Genomic DNA, 17,859 nt, shown 5'->3' with positions numbered 1-17,859 from the left:
CGGATAGATTCACTGAGATTTAAAGCCTTCAGGTATCAAAGGATGCTGTCCAAAACAAGGAAAAAAATTGAGGACCTCAGCTATAGCTCAACCAGTATAGCGTTTGCTTAGCATGCACGAGTCTGCCTGGCATTCATGAAGCCTCGAGAACAATCCCAGCACTGCCTAAAACCAAGCATGGCCGAAGGAAGGTGTGGTGGTTTGATGCACATGTTCCCCCATAGACTTGGGTGTTCTGAATGCTAGGTTCCCAGCTGATGGCGGTTTGGAAATTAAAGCCTCCTGGAGGTAGTGTATTGTTGGGGATGGGCTTATGGGCATTATAGCCAGCTTCCCCTTGCCAGTGTTTGGCACACTCTCCTGCTGCTGTTGTCCACCTGATCTTGGTGAGGAAATGATGTCCACCCATTGCTCACACCATCATGGAGCTTCCCCTCAAGTGTGTAAGCCAAAATAAACCCTTTTTCCCACAAGCTGCTCTTGGTCGGATGTTTTCTACCAGCAATGTGTACCTGACTACAACAGGAGGCTAGGATTCCTTATAATGTGCTCCTCCAGACACAAAGTGGCCTGGATATCCATGACCTCACAGTGCCTGACACTACCTACACAAGACCATCATAATAGGAGGAAAAGACAATAATGTCAAAAATAAAAGAGAGAGGGCTGGAGGGATGGTTTAGTGATTAAGGTGTTTGCCTGCAAAGCCAAAGGACCCAGGTTTGATTCCCCAGGACCCATGTTAGCCGGATATACAAGATAGTGCATGCATCTGGAGTTTATTATCAGTGGCTGGAGGCCCTGGCATGCTCTCTCTCTCTCTCTCTCTCTCTCTCTCTCTCTTTCTGTCAAATAAATAAAAATAAAATATCTTTAAAAATAAAAGAGACTGATTGAGAGTGTGAGGGGATATGTTGGAGAGTTGTGAAGGGGAATGTGGTTGGGGAAGGGAATTACCATGGTTCATTGTCTATAATTATGGAAGTTGTCAATAAAAAAATTAAATTTCAAAAAAACAAACATGATGGTAACATGCCTGTAATCCCAGCACTGGAGAGGCAGGAGGATCAGAAGTTCAAAGTCATTTTCAACTTTAGCAAGTTCAAGGCCAGCCTTAGCTACATGAGACCCTGTCTCAAAAAAAAATTCTTAATATCAAAAAATTTAAAATATACAAAAGAAAGTTAAAAGACAAGCTATAAAAGTGGCTCAGAGGTCAAAGGGCCTCGCTTGCAAAGCCTGCTGGCCAGGGCTACAATTCAACTCCCAAGCATCCATGTAAAATCAGATGCACAAAGTGGGGCATATGTCTGGAGTTCATTTCCAGCATCAAGAAGCTGGCCTCCTCTCTGTCTCTCTGTCTCTCTCTCTCTTAAATAAAGAAATAAAGAGATACATTTTAAAAGAAAGTGAAAAGGGCTAGAGAGATGGCTTAGTGGTTAAGCGCTTGCCTGTGAAGCCTAAGGACCCCGGTTCAAGGCTTGGTTCCCCAGGTCCCACGTTAGCCAGATGCACAAGGGGGCGCATGCGTCTGGAGTTCGTTTGCAGTGGCTGGAGGCCCTGGCGCGCCCATTCTCCCTCTCTCTCTCTCTCTCTCTGACGCTCTCAAATAAAAATAAACAAAAAAATTTTTTTTAAAGAAAGTGAAAAGAAAACCTAAAGATGGGAGAAAATAGTTGCAATGTATAGATGTAGTAAGGGTCTAGAATTCAGAACATATAAAGAATTCCTATTATTAAACAACAAAAAGGGCTGAAGAGATGGCTTAGTGGTAAAGGCACTTGTCTGCAAAGCCTAAGAACCCATGTTAGACGTACAAGTAGCAGACTAAAAGACAATATAAAAGGAAAAATAATGGCATGAGGCTGAAAACGTACAAATATATTACCTATGAGAAAGAGAAATCATGTGCACACCTATAAGAACACATTTTGTGATAATCAGGAAATTTTAGATATGGACCAATAATTCAATTATCTTTTAAAATCATGGTCATAGGGGCTGGAGGGATGGCTTAGTGGTTAAGGCATTTGCCTGCAAAGTCAAAGGAACCAGGTTCAATTACCCAGGACCCACGTTAGCCAATTGCACAAAAGGACACATGCATCTGGAGTTTGTTTGCTGTGGTTGGAGGCCCTGGAGTGCCCATTCTCTCTCTCAAATAAAGTAAAATAAAATAAATGCAAAAAATAATAAAAGGGTTGTTTTTTTTATTTTTTGTTTTTTGAGGTAGGGTCTCATTCTAGCTCAGGCTTAGGCTGACCTGGAATTTACTATGTATTCTCAGGTTGGCCTTGAACTCATAGCAATCCTCCAACCTCTGCCTCCCAAGGGCTAGGATTAAAGGCATGTGCCACCATGCCCGACTATAAAAGCATTTTAAAAACTCTATTTCTATAAGTTCAGCTTTTTAAAATCCTTCATACAAGTGAGATCATGAGTATTTGTCTTTCTGTGCCTGCTCCTGTCACTTAATATGATAACCTCCAGTTTCATCCAGCTTGTCAAATGATAAGATTTGTCTCTAAGGCTGAATAGTACAGAGAAACAAAAAGGGATCATAGTTGTATCTATCCATTCACTTATTGATGAGCTCACACGTTGATCCCATATCTTGACCATTGCGAATCATGCTATAATAAACACAGGAGGGCTGGAGAGATGGCGTAGCGGTTAAGGCATTTGCCTGCAAAGCCAAAGGATCCCAGTTCGAATCTCCAGGACCCATGTAAGCCAGATGCACAGGATGGCGCATGTGTCTGGAGTTCATTTGCAGTGGAGGAAGCCCTGGTGTGCCCATTCTCTCTCTCTCCCCCCCCCCGCTTTCTCTCTCAAATAAATAAATAAATAAAATATGAAAAAAAAAACATAGGAAGTCAGGTATTTCCTTTACCAACTTCATTTCCTTGGGATATATACCCAGTATTGGGAATTCTGGGTCATACGTTATCCTAACTCCCATTTAATATTCTAGTTGGAGCAGCTTTTGCTGAACTTTCATAAGCCTGCTCCACCTTCAAGTTGTACCGCAGCGGAGGACAAAGGGTCCCGTGGCACTCCGCTGGCTTCCTGATGCATGAACTAGGACTGCCTACCCCCCACCCAAGGAACAAGAATGAGTAAGGCACAAAGTTCATAGGAACATATAACTGCCCCTTGGTTGGGGACAGTGACCGTGGATAGCTTCTGAGACAGCCAGGACCCCGCCCCCAGCAGTGACTCACCGAGATCTTGGTTAAAATGTAAAGCAGCAAGGACAGAACGGAGAGGTAGATCTGAATCCGCTTGCCTCCAAACCGCTTCCTCAGGTACTCCGGCATTGTCACGACCTGCACGGGATGCCAGAGAGGTCACCGAGGCCGCAGTGACGGGGGCGGGGTGGAGGCAGAGTATGCAGAAAAAACGAAACCCAGCCTTGTATCAGAACCACAGAAGTTTCGGTCAAGAATTTATCCCTTGTTAGTCCTGAAGTCTACAAAGCGACCAGATGGCCCCCTGATGTCCCAGGCATTTGCTGACTTCAGGCCCACATGCCCTCTCTCCTGTTGTAAGAGTCGCTAGGTCCCAGCACACAGTCCCAATGTAGAGAAAGTGCCCAATAACCACAGTTGCTCGTTTTGTTTGCTTGTTTTGAGGCAGGGTCTCACTCCAGCCCAGGCTGACCCGGACTTCACTCTGTAGTCCCGGGCTGGCCTTGAACTTACAGCGATCCTCCTCCCTCAGCCTCCTGAGTGCTGGGATTAAACCACTAAGCCCAGCCTGTACTAACCACATGATGAGACATAACTGAAGAGGCAGGTACTTGCCGTGTGTGTGTGTGTGTGTGTGTGTGTGTGTGTGTGTGTGTGTCTGTCTGTCTGTCTGTCTGTCTGTCCATATGTATGTAGATATATGTGCACATAATTTTTGGTCTGTTCACTGCCTCAGCTGAAAATAAGACAACAGTGGCCCCTTGCCAGTGGACTGCGCAATTTGGCCAGGCTAACCATGACCTTCTCCACGTTCTGCACACAGAGCCAAGGATTGTGGCTGGCTGCAGGTCTGCCCAAATCCCCTCTTAGTTCCTTTCTCCAAATACCAGCCGCACTTCCCGGCTTGCTCCTCTGCAGTCGTCTGGGATGAATGCATCCCCAGCAATGTGCGAATCTTCGGGAGGGGCCTTCTGCATTGCTTCCTCTCCCCTGCCCCCCCCCCATTCCTTGCAGCCCCTGGCATGTAAGCTCACTCACGGGTGGTGCGCCTCGTTGAACGAGGAATACTCAAGCTGTGTTTGGGAGCTGAGAATCACTGCACACTAACGTGAGAAGCACCCAAATGGGGGTGGGGGGGAAATGGCTCTTTCGCTCAAGCTGCTGGTTCTCCCACAGACAGTTGTGCGTCAGTGCAAGGGCACACCCACAGGAGTGGATGCTTTAGAGAGCTCTGAATAGAGGAGGGAGGTGTTGCTTGGGAGACCTTGCTAGACAAAGAGTCATGAACCTTGGGCTGGGGAAATGGCTTAGTGGTTAAGGGCTTTGCCTGCAAAGCCTAAGGATCCCAGTTCAATTCCCCAGGACCCACAGAAGCCAGATGCACAAGGGGACGCATACAACTGGAGTTCGTTTACAGTGGCTGGAGGCCCTGGTGCACCCATTCTCTCTTTCTCTTTGCCTCATCCTCTCTCTCTCTCTCTCAAATAAACAAAGAAATAAAATATTTTAAAAAAATAATTTCTCATAAAAGAGAGTCGTGAATCTGCACTGAGGATGTTTCATGCCCCCAGCAGGCAGCTGGGAACCATTTTTACATCTGATGTGAAAGGCTTATATCCATAAAGTCTCCTCCGCCGTCCAGGACATCGGGCTCACAGGTGTGCGCTCGCTGGCATGAAATGGGTTAACAGAACAGATACTTACCCCAGCCTTGATGTAAATAGGGACAAACAGCCAGCCTAGCACAACCACAAAAACCAAGGCCTGGAAACAAAACAAGAGGTACAGTCAAATCGGGATAAACCTTAGCCCATCCGTTTCCCTCAAGGGACCCTCAGCTGCTAGAGAAATCTACACCCATCTTTGTTTCCCTCAGCTGCTACAGAAAAAGTAATCACCCACCATTTCCTCCTTTCTTCCCTTCCTTCCTCCTCTCCCTCCCTTCTTCCCTCCCTCCTTTATTCCTTCCTCTCTGAGGACAATCCCTAAGTGGCTATGCTTCCTGGTTGGCACACAACAAAAGCATCTGAGCAGCAGCAAAAGGAGACCCAGAGGCTTCCCACTAACATCCCAATCCCAGGCCCCCAGCCAGGGCAATTTTTTTGCCTCTTCCTGATTTATAAGGAGTAAAATACTATTTAGGGGGTGGCAAGATTGCTCAGCAGTTAAAGGCACTTGCTTGCAAAGCCTGATGGCCTGAGTTTGATTCCTCAGTACCCACATAAAGCCAGATATACATGAAACATGTGTCTAGAATTCACTTGTAGTGACAGGAGATCCTGATGCACCCACACTTTCTTCTCTCTCTCTCTCTCAAATAAAAAACTGAAAATGTATTTTTTTTAGCCAGGTATGGTGGCACACACCTTTCATCCCAGCACTCAGGAGGCAGAAGTAGGAGAATTACCTTGAGATCAAGGCCACCCTGAGACTAATAATGAATTCCAGGTTAGCCTGAGCTAGAATGAGATCCTACCTTGAAAATAAAAAAATTTAAAAAAGAAGAAGAAGAAATACTGTTACAATGGATCTTTCCTACAACTACGGTGGAAGCAAAGCGGGACCTTGGGGATCCTCAAGTCATGCCATTCCATCTCTACCCCAGGGTGGCTCTAAGGGGTGGGTTCCCTAACATCTTAAGTTCCTCTGAACAGAGACTGAACTCGCGGATTGCTAAGATTAGGCTGTGGTTCATATATGGGAGGCTTAGTCCTTATGGTCATAAGAAGTGGTGGCACCTTTCAGACAGAACATAGCAGGAAATCCTTGAGTCATTGAGAATACTACCTACAGAAGTGACAAAAGTTGTTCCAATGGAACTCTTTGGAAGTTGGCTTTTTGTTGTTGTTGTTTTAGTCAGGGAGAGATATTGAGAAGAAACAGAGAATGGGCATGTTGGGGCCTCTAGCCACAGCAAATGAACTCCAGATGCCCATGCCACTTTGTGCACCCGGCTTTAGGTGGGCACTGGGGAATCTAACCCAGATCTTTAGGCTTTGCAGGCAAGTGCCTTAACCCACTGAGCCATCTCTCCAACCCGCCCACCCTTGGTAATTCTTGAGGTAGGCTTGTTATAAAAACATGGTCCTGGGCTGGAGAGATGGCTTAGTGGTTAAGCGCTTGCCTGTGAAGCCTGAGGACCCCAGTTCAAGGCTCGATTCCCCAGGACCCACGTTAGCCAGATGCACAAGGGGACGCACGTGTCTGGAGTTCGTTTGCAGAGGCTGGAAGCCCTGGCGCGCCCATTCTCTCTCTCTATCTGCCTCTTTCTCTCTCTCTCTGTCACTCTCAAATAAATAAAATAAAATAAATTTTTTTAAAAAATCTGGTCCTGGCTCTACCCAACCTCTCTGGCTTCCTATTTGGGGTGATATGACCTCGTTCTCTCATAGATATCCCACCATCCTGCCATTCATAATGAGGTCACGCAGACAAGCGAGGACCCTTGGAAGACTCTATACCATGCTATTTGGACTTTCTGCATCCAAGTGTGAACTTCTTTCCTTTATAAAGTTATCCAGCCTCCAGCATGTCATCGTATTACTGAAAAATGGACTACTACAGGCTGCTTCTCCATCAGGACATAGTGGGTCAAGTATTACTCACATTCCATTCAAAGCCACCCATGGCGATGCCTGAGGCGGCTCCCGTCCCGGCCAGGCCCACAAAGTGGCCGCTTCCGATGTTACTGGCGAAGAGAGAGGCTCCAATCTGGAAACACAGAGACAGTGTCGAGTAAGGAATCTCTGCTTGGCCAGGACACTCACTTGGAAGGGGCCAAGGCAAGAAGAGGAGCATCAGTCACATGAAGGGTGCTGGGGAACAGAGGCCAGCTGTGAGCTTGGCTAGGCTGAAATCCGCAAGAGAGCTCGCTCCCAAGGCAGAAATGCGGACTTGGAAAATAATGATGCTAAAAAGGAGAGAATTGGAGGAAGAGTCGAACGTAACTTCAAATCAGATCATCTGTGAATCTTTTGTGAACTGCCCAACAGCCCAAAATAAGCAAACAGAAGGGAAAAAAAATCCACTGGAAGTCTCCCATTCCATAAGAACTCCTCCAAAAGATTTGAAAATTGTCTGCTCAGGAGCAAGACCTGTGCAGTGGCTGGGGGCCCTGGAATGCCAATTCTCTCTCTCTCTCCCTCTCTCCCTCTCTCTCTCTCTCTCTCCCTCTCACATAAAACAAGGCCAGTCTGCTAGGCTTGCCTCAAAAGAGAATAAAATCAAATAAGAAAATAAAATTTCTTACTTTATTCTCTCCGGGGTTTGGCTCACAGTGAGTGGCTTCCTATGAGACCCCTTTAAAAGGAAAACTAAAGCCGGGCATGGTGGCACATGCCTTTAACCCCAGCACTCGGGAGGCAGAGGTAGGAGGATCACTGTGAGTTCGAGGCCACCCTGAGATGACAGAGTTAATTCCAGGTCAGCCTGGGCTAGAGTGAGACCCTACCTCAAAAGAAAAGGAAAACTACTTCAACCTCAACAGAAAGCACCTGACCAAACAACTCCCCTACTGTTAATGTTAGACGCGGTAAAGAGGTGGGCATCACATCTGTCTCCATGTCCTCCGTGAGGCCTGGTGGCTTATAGCCTTGTCCAGTAAATAAACATGATGATCTTGAAAGAAGTCACTTAAAAGAAACCACTAGCCCTCAGTATGCTTACCAAATAAGAAAGAACACAAAGCTAATGATTCCTAGCCTTTAAATTATAAAATTCCATAAATAACACAAGATGCTGGGCCTGAGGAGATAGCTCAGCAGTTAAAGACACTTGCTTACAAAGCCTGCCAGCCTCGATTCAATCCCCCAGTATCCACATAAGCCAGATGCACAAAGTGGCACATGCATCTGGAGGTGGTTTGCAGTGGCTAGTGGCCCTGGAGCCCATGCATGCTTTCTCTCTCTCTCTCTCTCTTTATCTCTCTCTCTCTCTCTTTTTCAAATAAGTAAAAATATTTTTAAAGATATTAATGATAGTAATAATTCTCTAGATCCCTATAATATTTTTATTTTTTTAATTTTTTATCAACAACTTCCATATACATAGATAACATGACATGATCATAATCCCCTCCCACAACCTTCCGTTTGCCCCCTCCACTGAATCCCTTCCTCTTCCCAACTAGTCTCCCCTATGCCCATGTAAAGCCAGATGCACAAGGTGGCACGTGCATCTGGAGTGTTCATGGCAGCTGGAGGCCCTGGCATTCTCTCTCTCTCTCTCTCTCTCTCTCTCCCCTCTCAAATAAATAAATAAAATATGTTTTAAAAACATCATCCCAACTATTTACATAGCTTGGCTGCCACAAAAGCAACAGGTCAGAGCAAGTCCAGCAAGTTTGATGACGTGATACTTGAGAAAATAATATAATGTCATATCACAAAGGCATGATTTTAGGGAGTTCATCATGACATTTGATGAAGTAAATTTCCTTTCCTATAAGCTTGTCTGAAAAGGAGAGAAAGAGAGAAATCATAGAATCTCCCACGGTTGTGAGAGGCCACAGGTACCATAGTTTGAGTCCCCTCTGCAACACTTTCCAAGTAAGGGTTAGCTTCTGCTTGCTGGCCTCTGGTGACAGAGTACTCTCTACCTTGAAAGGCAGCTGCAGGCTGGAGAGATGGCTTAGCAGTTAAGCGCTTGCCTGTGAAGCCTAAGGACCCTGGTTCGAGGCTCGATTCCCCAGGACCCACGTTAGCCAGATGCACAAGGGGGCGCACGTGTCTGGAGTTCGTTTGCAGTGGCTGGAAGCCCTGGTGCGCCCATTCTCTCTCTCTTTCTATCTGCCTCTCTCTCTCTCTCAATCTCTCTCTCTCTGTCACTCTCAAAAAAATAAATAAAAATGAACAAAAAAATAAAAAATAAAGATGTTATTCTCACCTTTATTTTACAGAGGAGGAGGCTAAGGGTCAGGGTTGTGGAATGACTTGTGCAATATATTCTAGCCCAAGGTGGTAGAAGTCTGGGGGGCACCAGAAAAGACCCCAGCACCACACTGACTTCCTCTTTGTTCCCATATATTCTCTCCTGAATTCCCCACGCAGGGACACTGGAGTAAGACCCTCCACCCACCTCACTGTAAATCGGGGACAGCCTCATTTCAGATTGCTCCCTCTCCCTCTCGGGAACTGGTCATTAATCTTAACTGGCATCTCTTTTCAACAGGAAAGGTTTGACCTTTGACTTTTGCCATCACTCCAGGACTGAACTTCCTGGTTTGGGACAGAAAATAAGGTGAGGTTCATCTATTCAGAATACTTTATTTCTGAGACCCTGGTAAATATTTAGACACCAGCTTCGCTCTGGAGTCACCCTAATCTCTGTTGGCTCTGTGTCAGCTCACGTCCCAGAGACAATGGTCGTCTTTTAGTCATTACCTCCATATGGGCCTCTCCCTATTCACAGACCCAAGTGAACAGGAAAACCGCTGAAGCTGGTGTTTCCCCTAGAGTTCTGGGCACAAAAGGCAGGCGAGGCTTCCCTGTGGCATCAGAGGTCAAGGAGAAAAGACACCAACCCATGCACCAATCTTGGTGCGCCAAGATTGGTCACCTATAGCTCAGGAGTCTCCTTTCAGTGGGCATGATCTATATGCACTGTGTCTTCGCACAATGCTCCTCTTGAAGATCTTTGGGTACCTCAAGCTTCCTCCTCCTTATGGCCTTGCACCATCAGGTGGTATTTATTTAGGGTGTTTATTGTGTTGTTTTGTTTTTTCTTGGATTACGCAACCCCAAATATTTACATGTCTGGTCCTTCCCTTTTTTTTTTTTTTTTTTTAGACAGAGATATAATCATTCTTTTTTATTTTATTTTTATTTATTTATTTGAGAGAAGGGGAGAGAGAGGATGGACAAGTCAGGGCTTCCATCCACTGCAAATGAACTCCAGGCACATGCACCACCTTGCGCATCTGGCTTATGTGGGTCCTGGGAGTTAAACCTGGGTCCTTAGGCTTTGCAGGCAAATGTCTTAACCACTAAGCCATCTCTCCAGCCCCCTTCAGTTTTTTTTTTTTTTTTTTTGGTTGTTTTGTTTGTTTATTTATTTATTTATTAGAGAGTGACAGACAGAGAGAGAAAGATTCAGAGACAGAGAAAGAGAATGGGCCCTCCAGGGCCTCCAGGTGCTGCACACGAACTCCAGACACATGCATCTGGCTAACGTGAGTCCTGGGGAATTGAGCCTTGAACCAGGGTCCTTAGGCATCACAGGCAAGCGCTTAACCGCTAAGCCATCTCTCCAGCACCCCCCTTCAATTTTATTTTATTGTAACTCACACATAATAACTATAAATATTTACAAGGTTCTGGGGGAGCTGGCTCAGCAGGTAAGAGTGCCTGAGGCGTAAGCATGAGAACCTGGATTCAACGGACCTGGCTGTGTACACCTGCAGCCCAGCACCAAGGGCAGTGGAGACCAGAGCTCCCTGGTCACCCAGACTAGCCAAAAAATGGCAAATCCCAAGTTCAGTAAGAGACCCTGTCTCAGGGAAATAAAATAGAAAAGTGATAGAGAAGATGTAATGTTTGCCTCTAGTCTCTGCATGTGTGTGTGTATAGATGTTATCTGTGTATGCGCACACACACACACACACACACACCATATATGTACACATACCACACATAAAATACACAGTCTGGCTAGATGTGTATACTGTGCTCACCAAACTGCCCAGTAAGCACTTTCCCTCTTAATATTCTCTTTTCAGATGACAGTGACCTTGGAATGACTCAGAAGGCACCACGGTGCTAAGAGGAAGTGACAAAGGAGTGCTCAGCACTGAAATACCTCTATTACATCTTCCAAGTCTCAGAGTCCATTGCAGAAGAGGCGGCAGAAAGAATGTAAGAGCCAAAGGAAGGGTAGGACTCCTCACAACGTGCTCCTCCAGACACAAAATGGCCTGAATATCCATGACCTCGCAGTGTCTGACACTACCTACACAAGACCATCATGATAGGAGGAAAAGATCATGACATCAAAATAAAAGAGAGACTGATTGAGAGGGGGAGGGGATATGATGGGCAGTGGTGATTCAAAGGGGAAGGTAGGGGGAGGGAGGAAATTACCATGGGTTACTGTCTATAGTTATGGAAGTTACCAATAAAAATAAATAATAGGGCTGGAGAGATGGCTTAGTGGTTAAGCGCTTGGCTGTGAAGCCTGAGGACCCCTGTTTGAGGCCCGATTCTGCAGGACCCACGTTAGCCAGATGCACAAGGGGGAGCACACGTCTGGAGTTCATTTGCAGTGGCTGGAGGCCCTGGCATGCCCATTCTCTCGCTTTCTCCCTCTGTCTGTTGCTCTCAAATAAATAAATAAAAGTAACAAAAAAATTAAAATAAAAGAAATATACTTTTAAATAACTAAATAATACACACAGAAATAAATAAATAAACACTTATGGGGCATACAGTATGATGTTTCAGTGCGTGTATACAATGTGTCATGAGGGAATCAAAGTAGCTGGCGTATCCACACCTAAGACATTTCTCATTTCTGGCTGCCCTCGCTGATCCTTCAGGTCTCAGCCTAAAGTGTTCAATCCTCAGAAGGTCTTCCTTTGTACGTTAAGGGTCACCCTGCTCCTCCTCACGTACTGTTGGCCCAGGTACATTCATTTCCTTATGAACACTCTGTTGTTGTGTGACACTGAGTGGCGTGCACACATATGCACGGATGCATAGGAGCGCCTGTGGAAGAATCTGGCACACAGAAGGTAACTGACATGTAATTGTAGGATGAAAGAACGATGGGTGGATAGATGAATTAATGAATGACGGAAGCCCCACCTTAGGACTTGGAGATAAAATACAATAGTGATGATAAACCAGGCAGGGTCGTGCACACCTGTACTATTAGAGCTCAGGAGACTGAGGCAGGCAGATGATCACTCTATGGTCTAGCCTGAGCTACATAGTGAGAGGTTGTCTGAAAGTTAAAAGATGATGATGAGCCAGGCGTGGTGGCGCACGGCTTTCATCCCAGCACTCGGGAGGCAGAGGTAGGAGGATCGCCGTGAGTTCGAGGCCACCCTGAGACTACAGAGTGAATTGCAGGTCAGTCTGGGCTACAGTGAGACCCTACCTCAAAAAAACAAATAAAAAGATTATGATGATAGCCAACTCTTGGGTAGAACTAACTATATAATGCCCTGATACAGTGACATGTACTAATTTAATCTTCAAAACAACTCTACAAAGCCAGGTGTAATGACATACACCTGTAATCCCAGCAGTTGAGAAGAGAATAGTGAAGAATCAAAGATTCAAGGCCAGTCTTAACTATGTATAGCAAGTTCAAGGCCAGCTTGAGCTACATGAGACCCTGTCTCACAAAAACCAGGTGTGGGAATCTGAGAAGATTGCCCAGTGGGTAAAGTGAAGAACTTGAGTTCAGATCCCCAGCAACCATGTAAAATTCCAGGTGTGGTGGTGCACACCTGGAATCCCAGAACTGGGGAAGTGCAGACAGGAACTCCCCAGGGCTCACTGACCAGCTGGTCTAGCCACATCCATTAGCTCTAGGTCCAGTGAGAGACTCTGTCTCAAAGAATACAGTGGAGCCTGGCATGGTGGCACACGCCTTTAATCCCAGCCCTCGGGAGGCAGAGGTAGGAGGATCGCTGTGAGTTCGAGGCCACCCTGAGACTACATGATTAATTGGGCTAGAGCAAGACTTTACCTCAAAAAAAAAAAAAAAAAGGCTGGAGAGATGGCTTAGCAATTAAGCACTTGCCTGTGAAGCCTAAGGACCCCAGTTCGGGGCTCAATTCCCCAGGACCCACATTAGCCTGATGCACAAGGGGGCACATGCATCTGGAGTCCGCTTGCAGTGGCTGGAAGCCCTGGCAAGCCCATTATCTCTCTCTGCCTCTTTCTCTGTCTGTCACTCTCAAATCAATAAATAAAAATAAATTAAAAAAAAAAAGAATACAGTGGAGAGCAACGGAGGAAGACACTCGATGTCAACTTCTGGCCTCCACAAGCATGCACACACACATGTGAAAACACACACCCACACCCCCAAAAACAGACTCTTCAGGGTGGGTGAAATGATCACCATTTCCCAATTAAAGAAGCTAAGGCACAGAGAGGTAGGCACTCACGGAGCTAGGGTTCAAACAAGGGCAGCTTGGCTCTGGAAACCATGCTCTTTTTTTTTTTTTAATTTTATTTATTTATTTATTTATTTGAGAGCGACAGACTCAGAGAGAAAGACAGATAGAGGGAGAGAGAGAGAATGGGCGCGCCAGGGCTTCCAGCCTCTGCAAACGAACTCCAGACGCGTGCGCCCCCTTGTGCATCTGGCTAGCGTGGGACCTGGGGAACCGAGCCTTGAACCGGGGTCCTTAGGCTTCACAGGCAAGCGCTTAACCGCTAAGCCATCTCTCCAGCCCTGGAACCCATGCTCTTAACTCCAAGTCATCTCCCTCATAAAGTTTACCTTGCCAGGAGTGGTGGCGCATGCCTTTGATCCTAGCACTCGGGAGGCAGAGGTAAGAGGATTGCTGTGAGTTCGAGGCCACCCTGAGACGACACAGTGACTTCCAGGTCAACTAGAGTGAGACTCTACCTCAAAAGCCCCCCCAAAAAAAAATTACCTAAAAGACACACAGGACCCTAGCTGCTCTGTCCTGTGCCAAGTGCTACCGATGGGCCAAGAAAAGCCCAGACAGATGTCCAGTGTGAATCACCCCAAGACCACATCTCAGCCGGTAGTTTCAGCACTCTTCTGACTCCAACCAACTAGGAACAACAATGATAATTTACCTGTTTCTTTCTCCGACTGCACAATGAAGGGCTAATCTGTTAGAAAACACTCAGGGGATGGCCAGTGGGAGAGAAGCCAGGAGCTTAGGTAATAACTGAACGGCAGGAACCTGGCTGCACATCCGTCGACCGATGCCTAGGAACACAAGGGAGCTGCTGTGCAGAGGACAGCTGCGTGGATCTCCTCACAGCCAGGCGCGGAGCCGCAGGCAAGACCCGCCACAAGTAGTGAGGGGCCAACTGTGCTGGCCCATGCCTGAAATCCCAAAAAAATTCAGGAGGCTGGGCTGGAGAGATGGCTTAGTGGTTAAGAGCTTGCTTGTGAAGCCTAGGGACCCCGGTTCAAGGCTCGATTCCCCAGGACCCACGTTAGCCAGACAAACAAGGGGGCGCACGCGTCTGGAATTTGTTTGCAGTGGCTGGAGGCCCTGGAGCGCCCATTCTCTCTCTCTCTTTCTCGACCTGCCTCTTCCTCTCTCTGTCTGTCACTCTCAAATAAATAAATAAAAATGAACAAAAAAATTTAAAAAAAAAAAAAAACCTCAGGAGGCTGAGGCAGGAATGTAACAAACTTGAAGCCAACCTGGGTGATGTAACAAATTTGAGGGCAACAAGAGCTACAGAGTGAGACTTTAATCTCAAAGAGCATGAGAAACAGAAGGAGAGGGAGAAGGAAAGAAGGGAGGGGGCAGCTCCCCGGGGAGCCCAAGATACAAATCAGAGGAAACAGAGGCTAGAGAGATGGCTCCGCAGTTAAAGGTGTTTGTGCGCAAAGCCTGCCCACCCTGGATCAATTCCACAGTGCCCATATAAAGCCAGATGCACAATGTGGCACAGCAAATATGTCTGGGTTTCATTTGCAGCAGTAGTGAGAGGCTCTGTCATGCTCAATCTCTCTCTCTCTCTCTCTTCCTCTCTCTCTTTTTCTCTTTTGCATTCTCTCAAATAAACAATAAAAAAAAAATTTTAATAGTTTGAAGGGGGGCAGACATGGTGGCACACTCCTTTAATCCCAGAACTCAGAAAGCAGAGGTAGGAGGATCGCCGTGAGTTCGAGGCCACCCTGAGACTCCATAATGAATTCCAGGTCAGCCTGGGCTAGAGTGAGATGCTACCTCAAAAAAAAAAAAAAAAAAAAAAGTTTGAGGCTGGAGAGATGGCTCAGTGGTGAGGAGGTTTGCCTACGAAGCCCAATGACCAGCATTGTAGCCCCAGTACCCACGTAAAGCCAGATGCACAAAGTGACACGTGCATCTGGAGTTCAAGGGCGGTGGCTAGAGGCCCTGGTGCGTCTTCTCTCTCTCTCTCTTTCTCACAGCACCGCGCGTGAGGCTTCACTACACCCGTGTTCTCATACACTCCCTTCTCAAGGGACAAGGAGAAAGAGACCTGAATAACCAGAAAAGCAGAAGGGAGCTGGCTCTGCACTAATCTCCGTGAACACCTGGGAAAGCTGCGGAGTTAGTCCTCATCCCCACGGTACTTACGAACCCTGATCGCTGAGGATTTGATCAAATAAAGTGACGGATGAAAACAGAACGAGAGAAAACCAATAGTGTGCTGCCTGACACTGCCTGTCTGTCCTCAACACAACAACACAAGCCCTCCACCTGCTCTTTCTAAATAAAGTTTTATTGGAACACAACCACACCACTCACTCATGAATTTTCCATGTGTGTTTTTCAAGCTACAGCAGCAGAGTTGAGGAGCCATGATGAGAGATCGCATACCTGAAAACACAAATATTTACTCTCTGACCTTATGCAGAGAGGGAGAGAGAAAATAGGCACACCCTAACCCTAACCACTGCAAACAAACTCCAGATGCATGCACCACCATATGCATCTGGCTTATGTGGGACCTGGAGGCTCAAACCTGAGGCCTTACGCTTCACAAGCAAGCACCTTAACTGCTAAGCCACCTCTCCAGCCCTGTCATTATTACATCTTTGAGATGGTGGACTGACCAGCATGCCTATACTCAACTTCTTGTGATTTTTTTTCTTTCCTCCTCTATGACATAGATTCTTAGAAGTTTAGTCATGGGACCATCTTTGAAATCCCTCATCTGACTGTCCCACATTTACAGAGAAGACTCAAACTCAGAGAGGTTCGTGAACTGCCCAACGTCACACAGTAGAGAAAACCAAATCCTTTTGGGCCCTGGGCAGTTCCCACCGTGTACCCTCCGAAATGCTCGCATCTGCACGGAGGGAATTGTCATCGGACGGGTTCAGTCCCGTGTCAGTTGGCATTCCCATGGAGCCACCTCTGCCAGTGCAAAGGAGTGACCATACTGTCCTTCAAGCCAAGGCGCATGGGGCCTCGCTTCTCAGTAATTTCTGCTCCCTCTGGCCACGCGGGGTAGAAGTCTCCTTCAAAGCTCAGCCCGTGAGCTTCCCAGGTTTTCTACTCTCACATTGCCGACCTCCTCCAACTAGTATTTACAATACAGCGGCCAGGAGGGTGTTAGTTAAAGGTGCCAAACCGCAGTGCCACAAGAAAGGGGTTTCCTGGCCCTACCAGTACAGGGATGTAAGCACTTTGTGGTTTCATGTTACTAAGATGAGAGAACTTGGCTTGTCTGGAGTATGACTCAGGCTCCTGGGGGGAACCGTCCCTCCTCTTTCCTGTGTACACTGAATTGTCTTGTAACTTCAGCCCTGGAACCCTTGTTCCGCACCTACAACTTTCCATGACTTCTATTTCAATCTCTGGGCCTTGCTAATTTTTTTTTTTAATGGGATCTTTTTCCAGAGTTAAATTTTCTCCTGCATGTGTCATAACCACTGTTGCCAAAGCGATCTTAACGCCCCAGAAACACCCAGAACCACCCTCTCCTCTCTCTAATCTCCTCTCAGACTCTCTAAGCTCTGAGTTCCTTCTGCTTTTCTCACGGGTGACACCCAAGCTCTCCCTTTGTCAGGTACCAACCCAGGGTTAGCGCCAGCTCTCCCTTCCCCAAGCCCCGGGGTTCTCTGGCTTCTCTGGCTGCCCACTTCTACACTAAAAGCTACTGCAGGAAGGCAGAGGGAGGGAGCAAAGGGCCCGTTGCAAAGTTTCTGCCCCAGCTGGGAGACAGAGAAATATCAACCCTCCAGAGCCACTGGCCTCTGCTAGGTTGTCCTTGGACCAGCACATTTAAGAACTTGAATTCTGGGCTGGAGAGATGGCTTAGCGGTTAAGCGCTGGCCTGTGAAACCTAAGGACCCCGGTTCGAGGCTTGGTTCCCCAGGTCCCACATTAGCCAGATGCACAAGGGGGCGCACGCGTCTGGAGTTCGTTTGAGTGGCTGGAAGCCCTGGCGCACCCATTCTCTCTCTCTCCCTCTATCTGTCTTTCTCTCTGTGTCTGTCACTCTCAAATAAATAAAGAAATAAAAATTTAAAAAAAAAAAAAAAGAACTTGAATTCTAGGTATGGGCTTATAAGTATAGACTCCTAAACAATGAGAGATGGCATTTTATTTCAAAGGGAAATTAAGAAGATACTTTTTATATTATTTTTATTTATTTATTTATTCGAGAGAGACAGAAAGAAGAAGGCGAGAGAGAGAGAGAATGGACACACCAGGGCCTCTAGCCACACTGCAAATGAACTCCAGACGCATGCACCACCTTGTGCATCTGGCTTATGTGGGTCCTGGGGAATCAAACCTGGGTCCTTTGGCTTTGCAAGCAAGTTCCTTAACCGTTAAACCATCTCTCAAGCCCAAGAATATAGTTTTGATGCTATTTAAAGTATTTTTCAATTTTGGAGAAAAAATTCTCAGATGTATACCTTCTTGCATGCCATATTTTCCTTTAATTCTTTCTTATAGATGTATGTTGCTGTGGTGATTGCAAATCATTTTAAATTTTAGAATAGAAATCATTGGACTTACTCTTCTAAA

At 46.5% G+C, this 17,859-nt stretch overlaps 1 protein-coding gene across 1 annotated transcript in view; it reads right to left on the bottom strand.

Moving 5' to 3' along the window:
• The window catches only part of Slc5a1 (solute carrier family 5 member 1), a 74,913-nt gene that overhangs the window by 40,117 nt on the left and 16,937 nt on the right, over positions 1-17,859 (bottom strand). The window contains exons 3-5 of the mRNA XM_045132501.1: positions 6,798-6,902; positions 4,896-4,955; positions 3,225-3,329 (exon numbers count right to left, since the gene is read on the bottom strand). Coding sequence (XP_044988436.1) covers positions 3,225-3,329; positions 4,896-4,955; positions 6,798-6,902 — 270 coding nt within the window. The remainder of the gene's footprint in view (positions 1-3,224; positions 3,330-4,895; positions 4,956-6,797; positions 6,903-17,859) is intronic.

Source organism: Jaculus jaculus, chromosome 13 (assembly GCF_020740685.1).
Source record: "Jaculus jaculus isolate mJacJac1 chromosome 13, mJacJac1.mat.Y.cur, whole genome shotgun sequence".
Classification (NCBI taxonomy): domain Eukaryota; kingdom Metazoa; phylum Chordata; class Mammalia; order Rodentia; family Dipodidae; genus Jaculus; species Jaculus jaculus.
The sequence above is the reverse complement of the archived record's forward strand: the minus strand, read 5'-3'. Positions and strand labels throughout refer to the sequence as shown.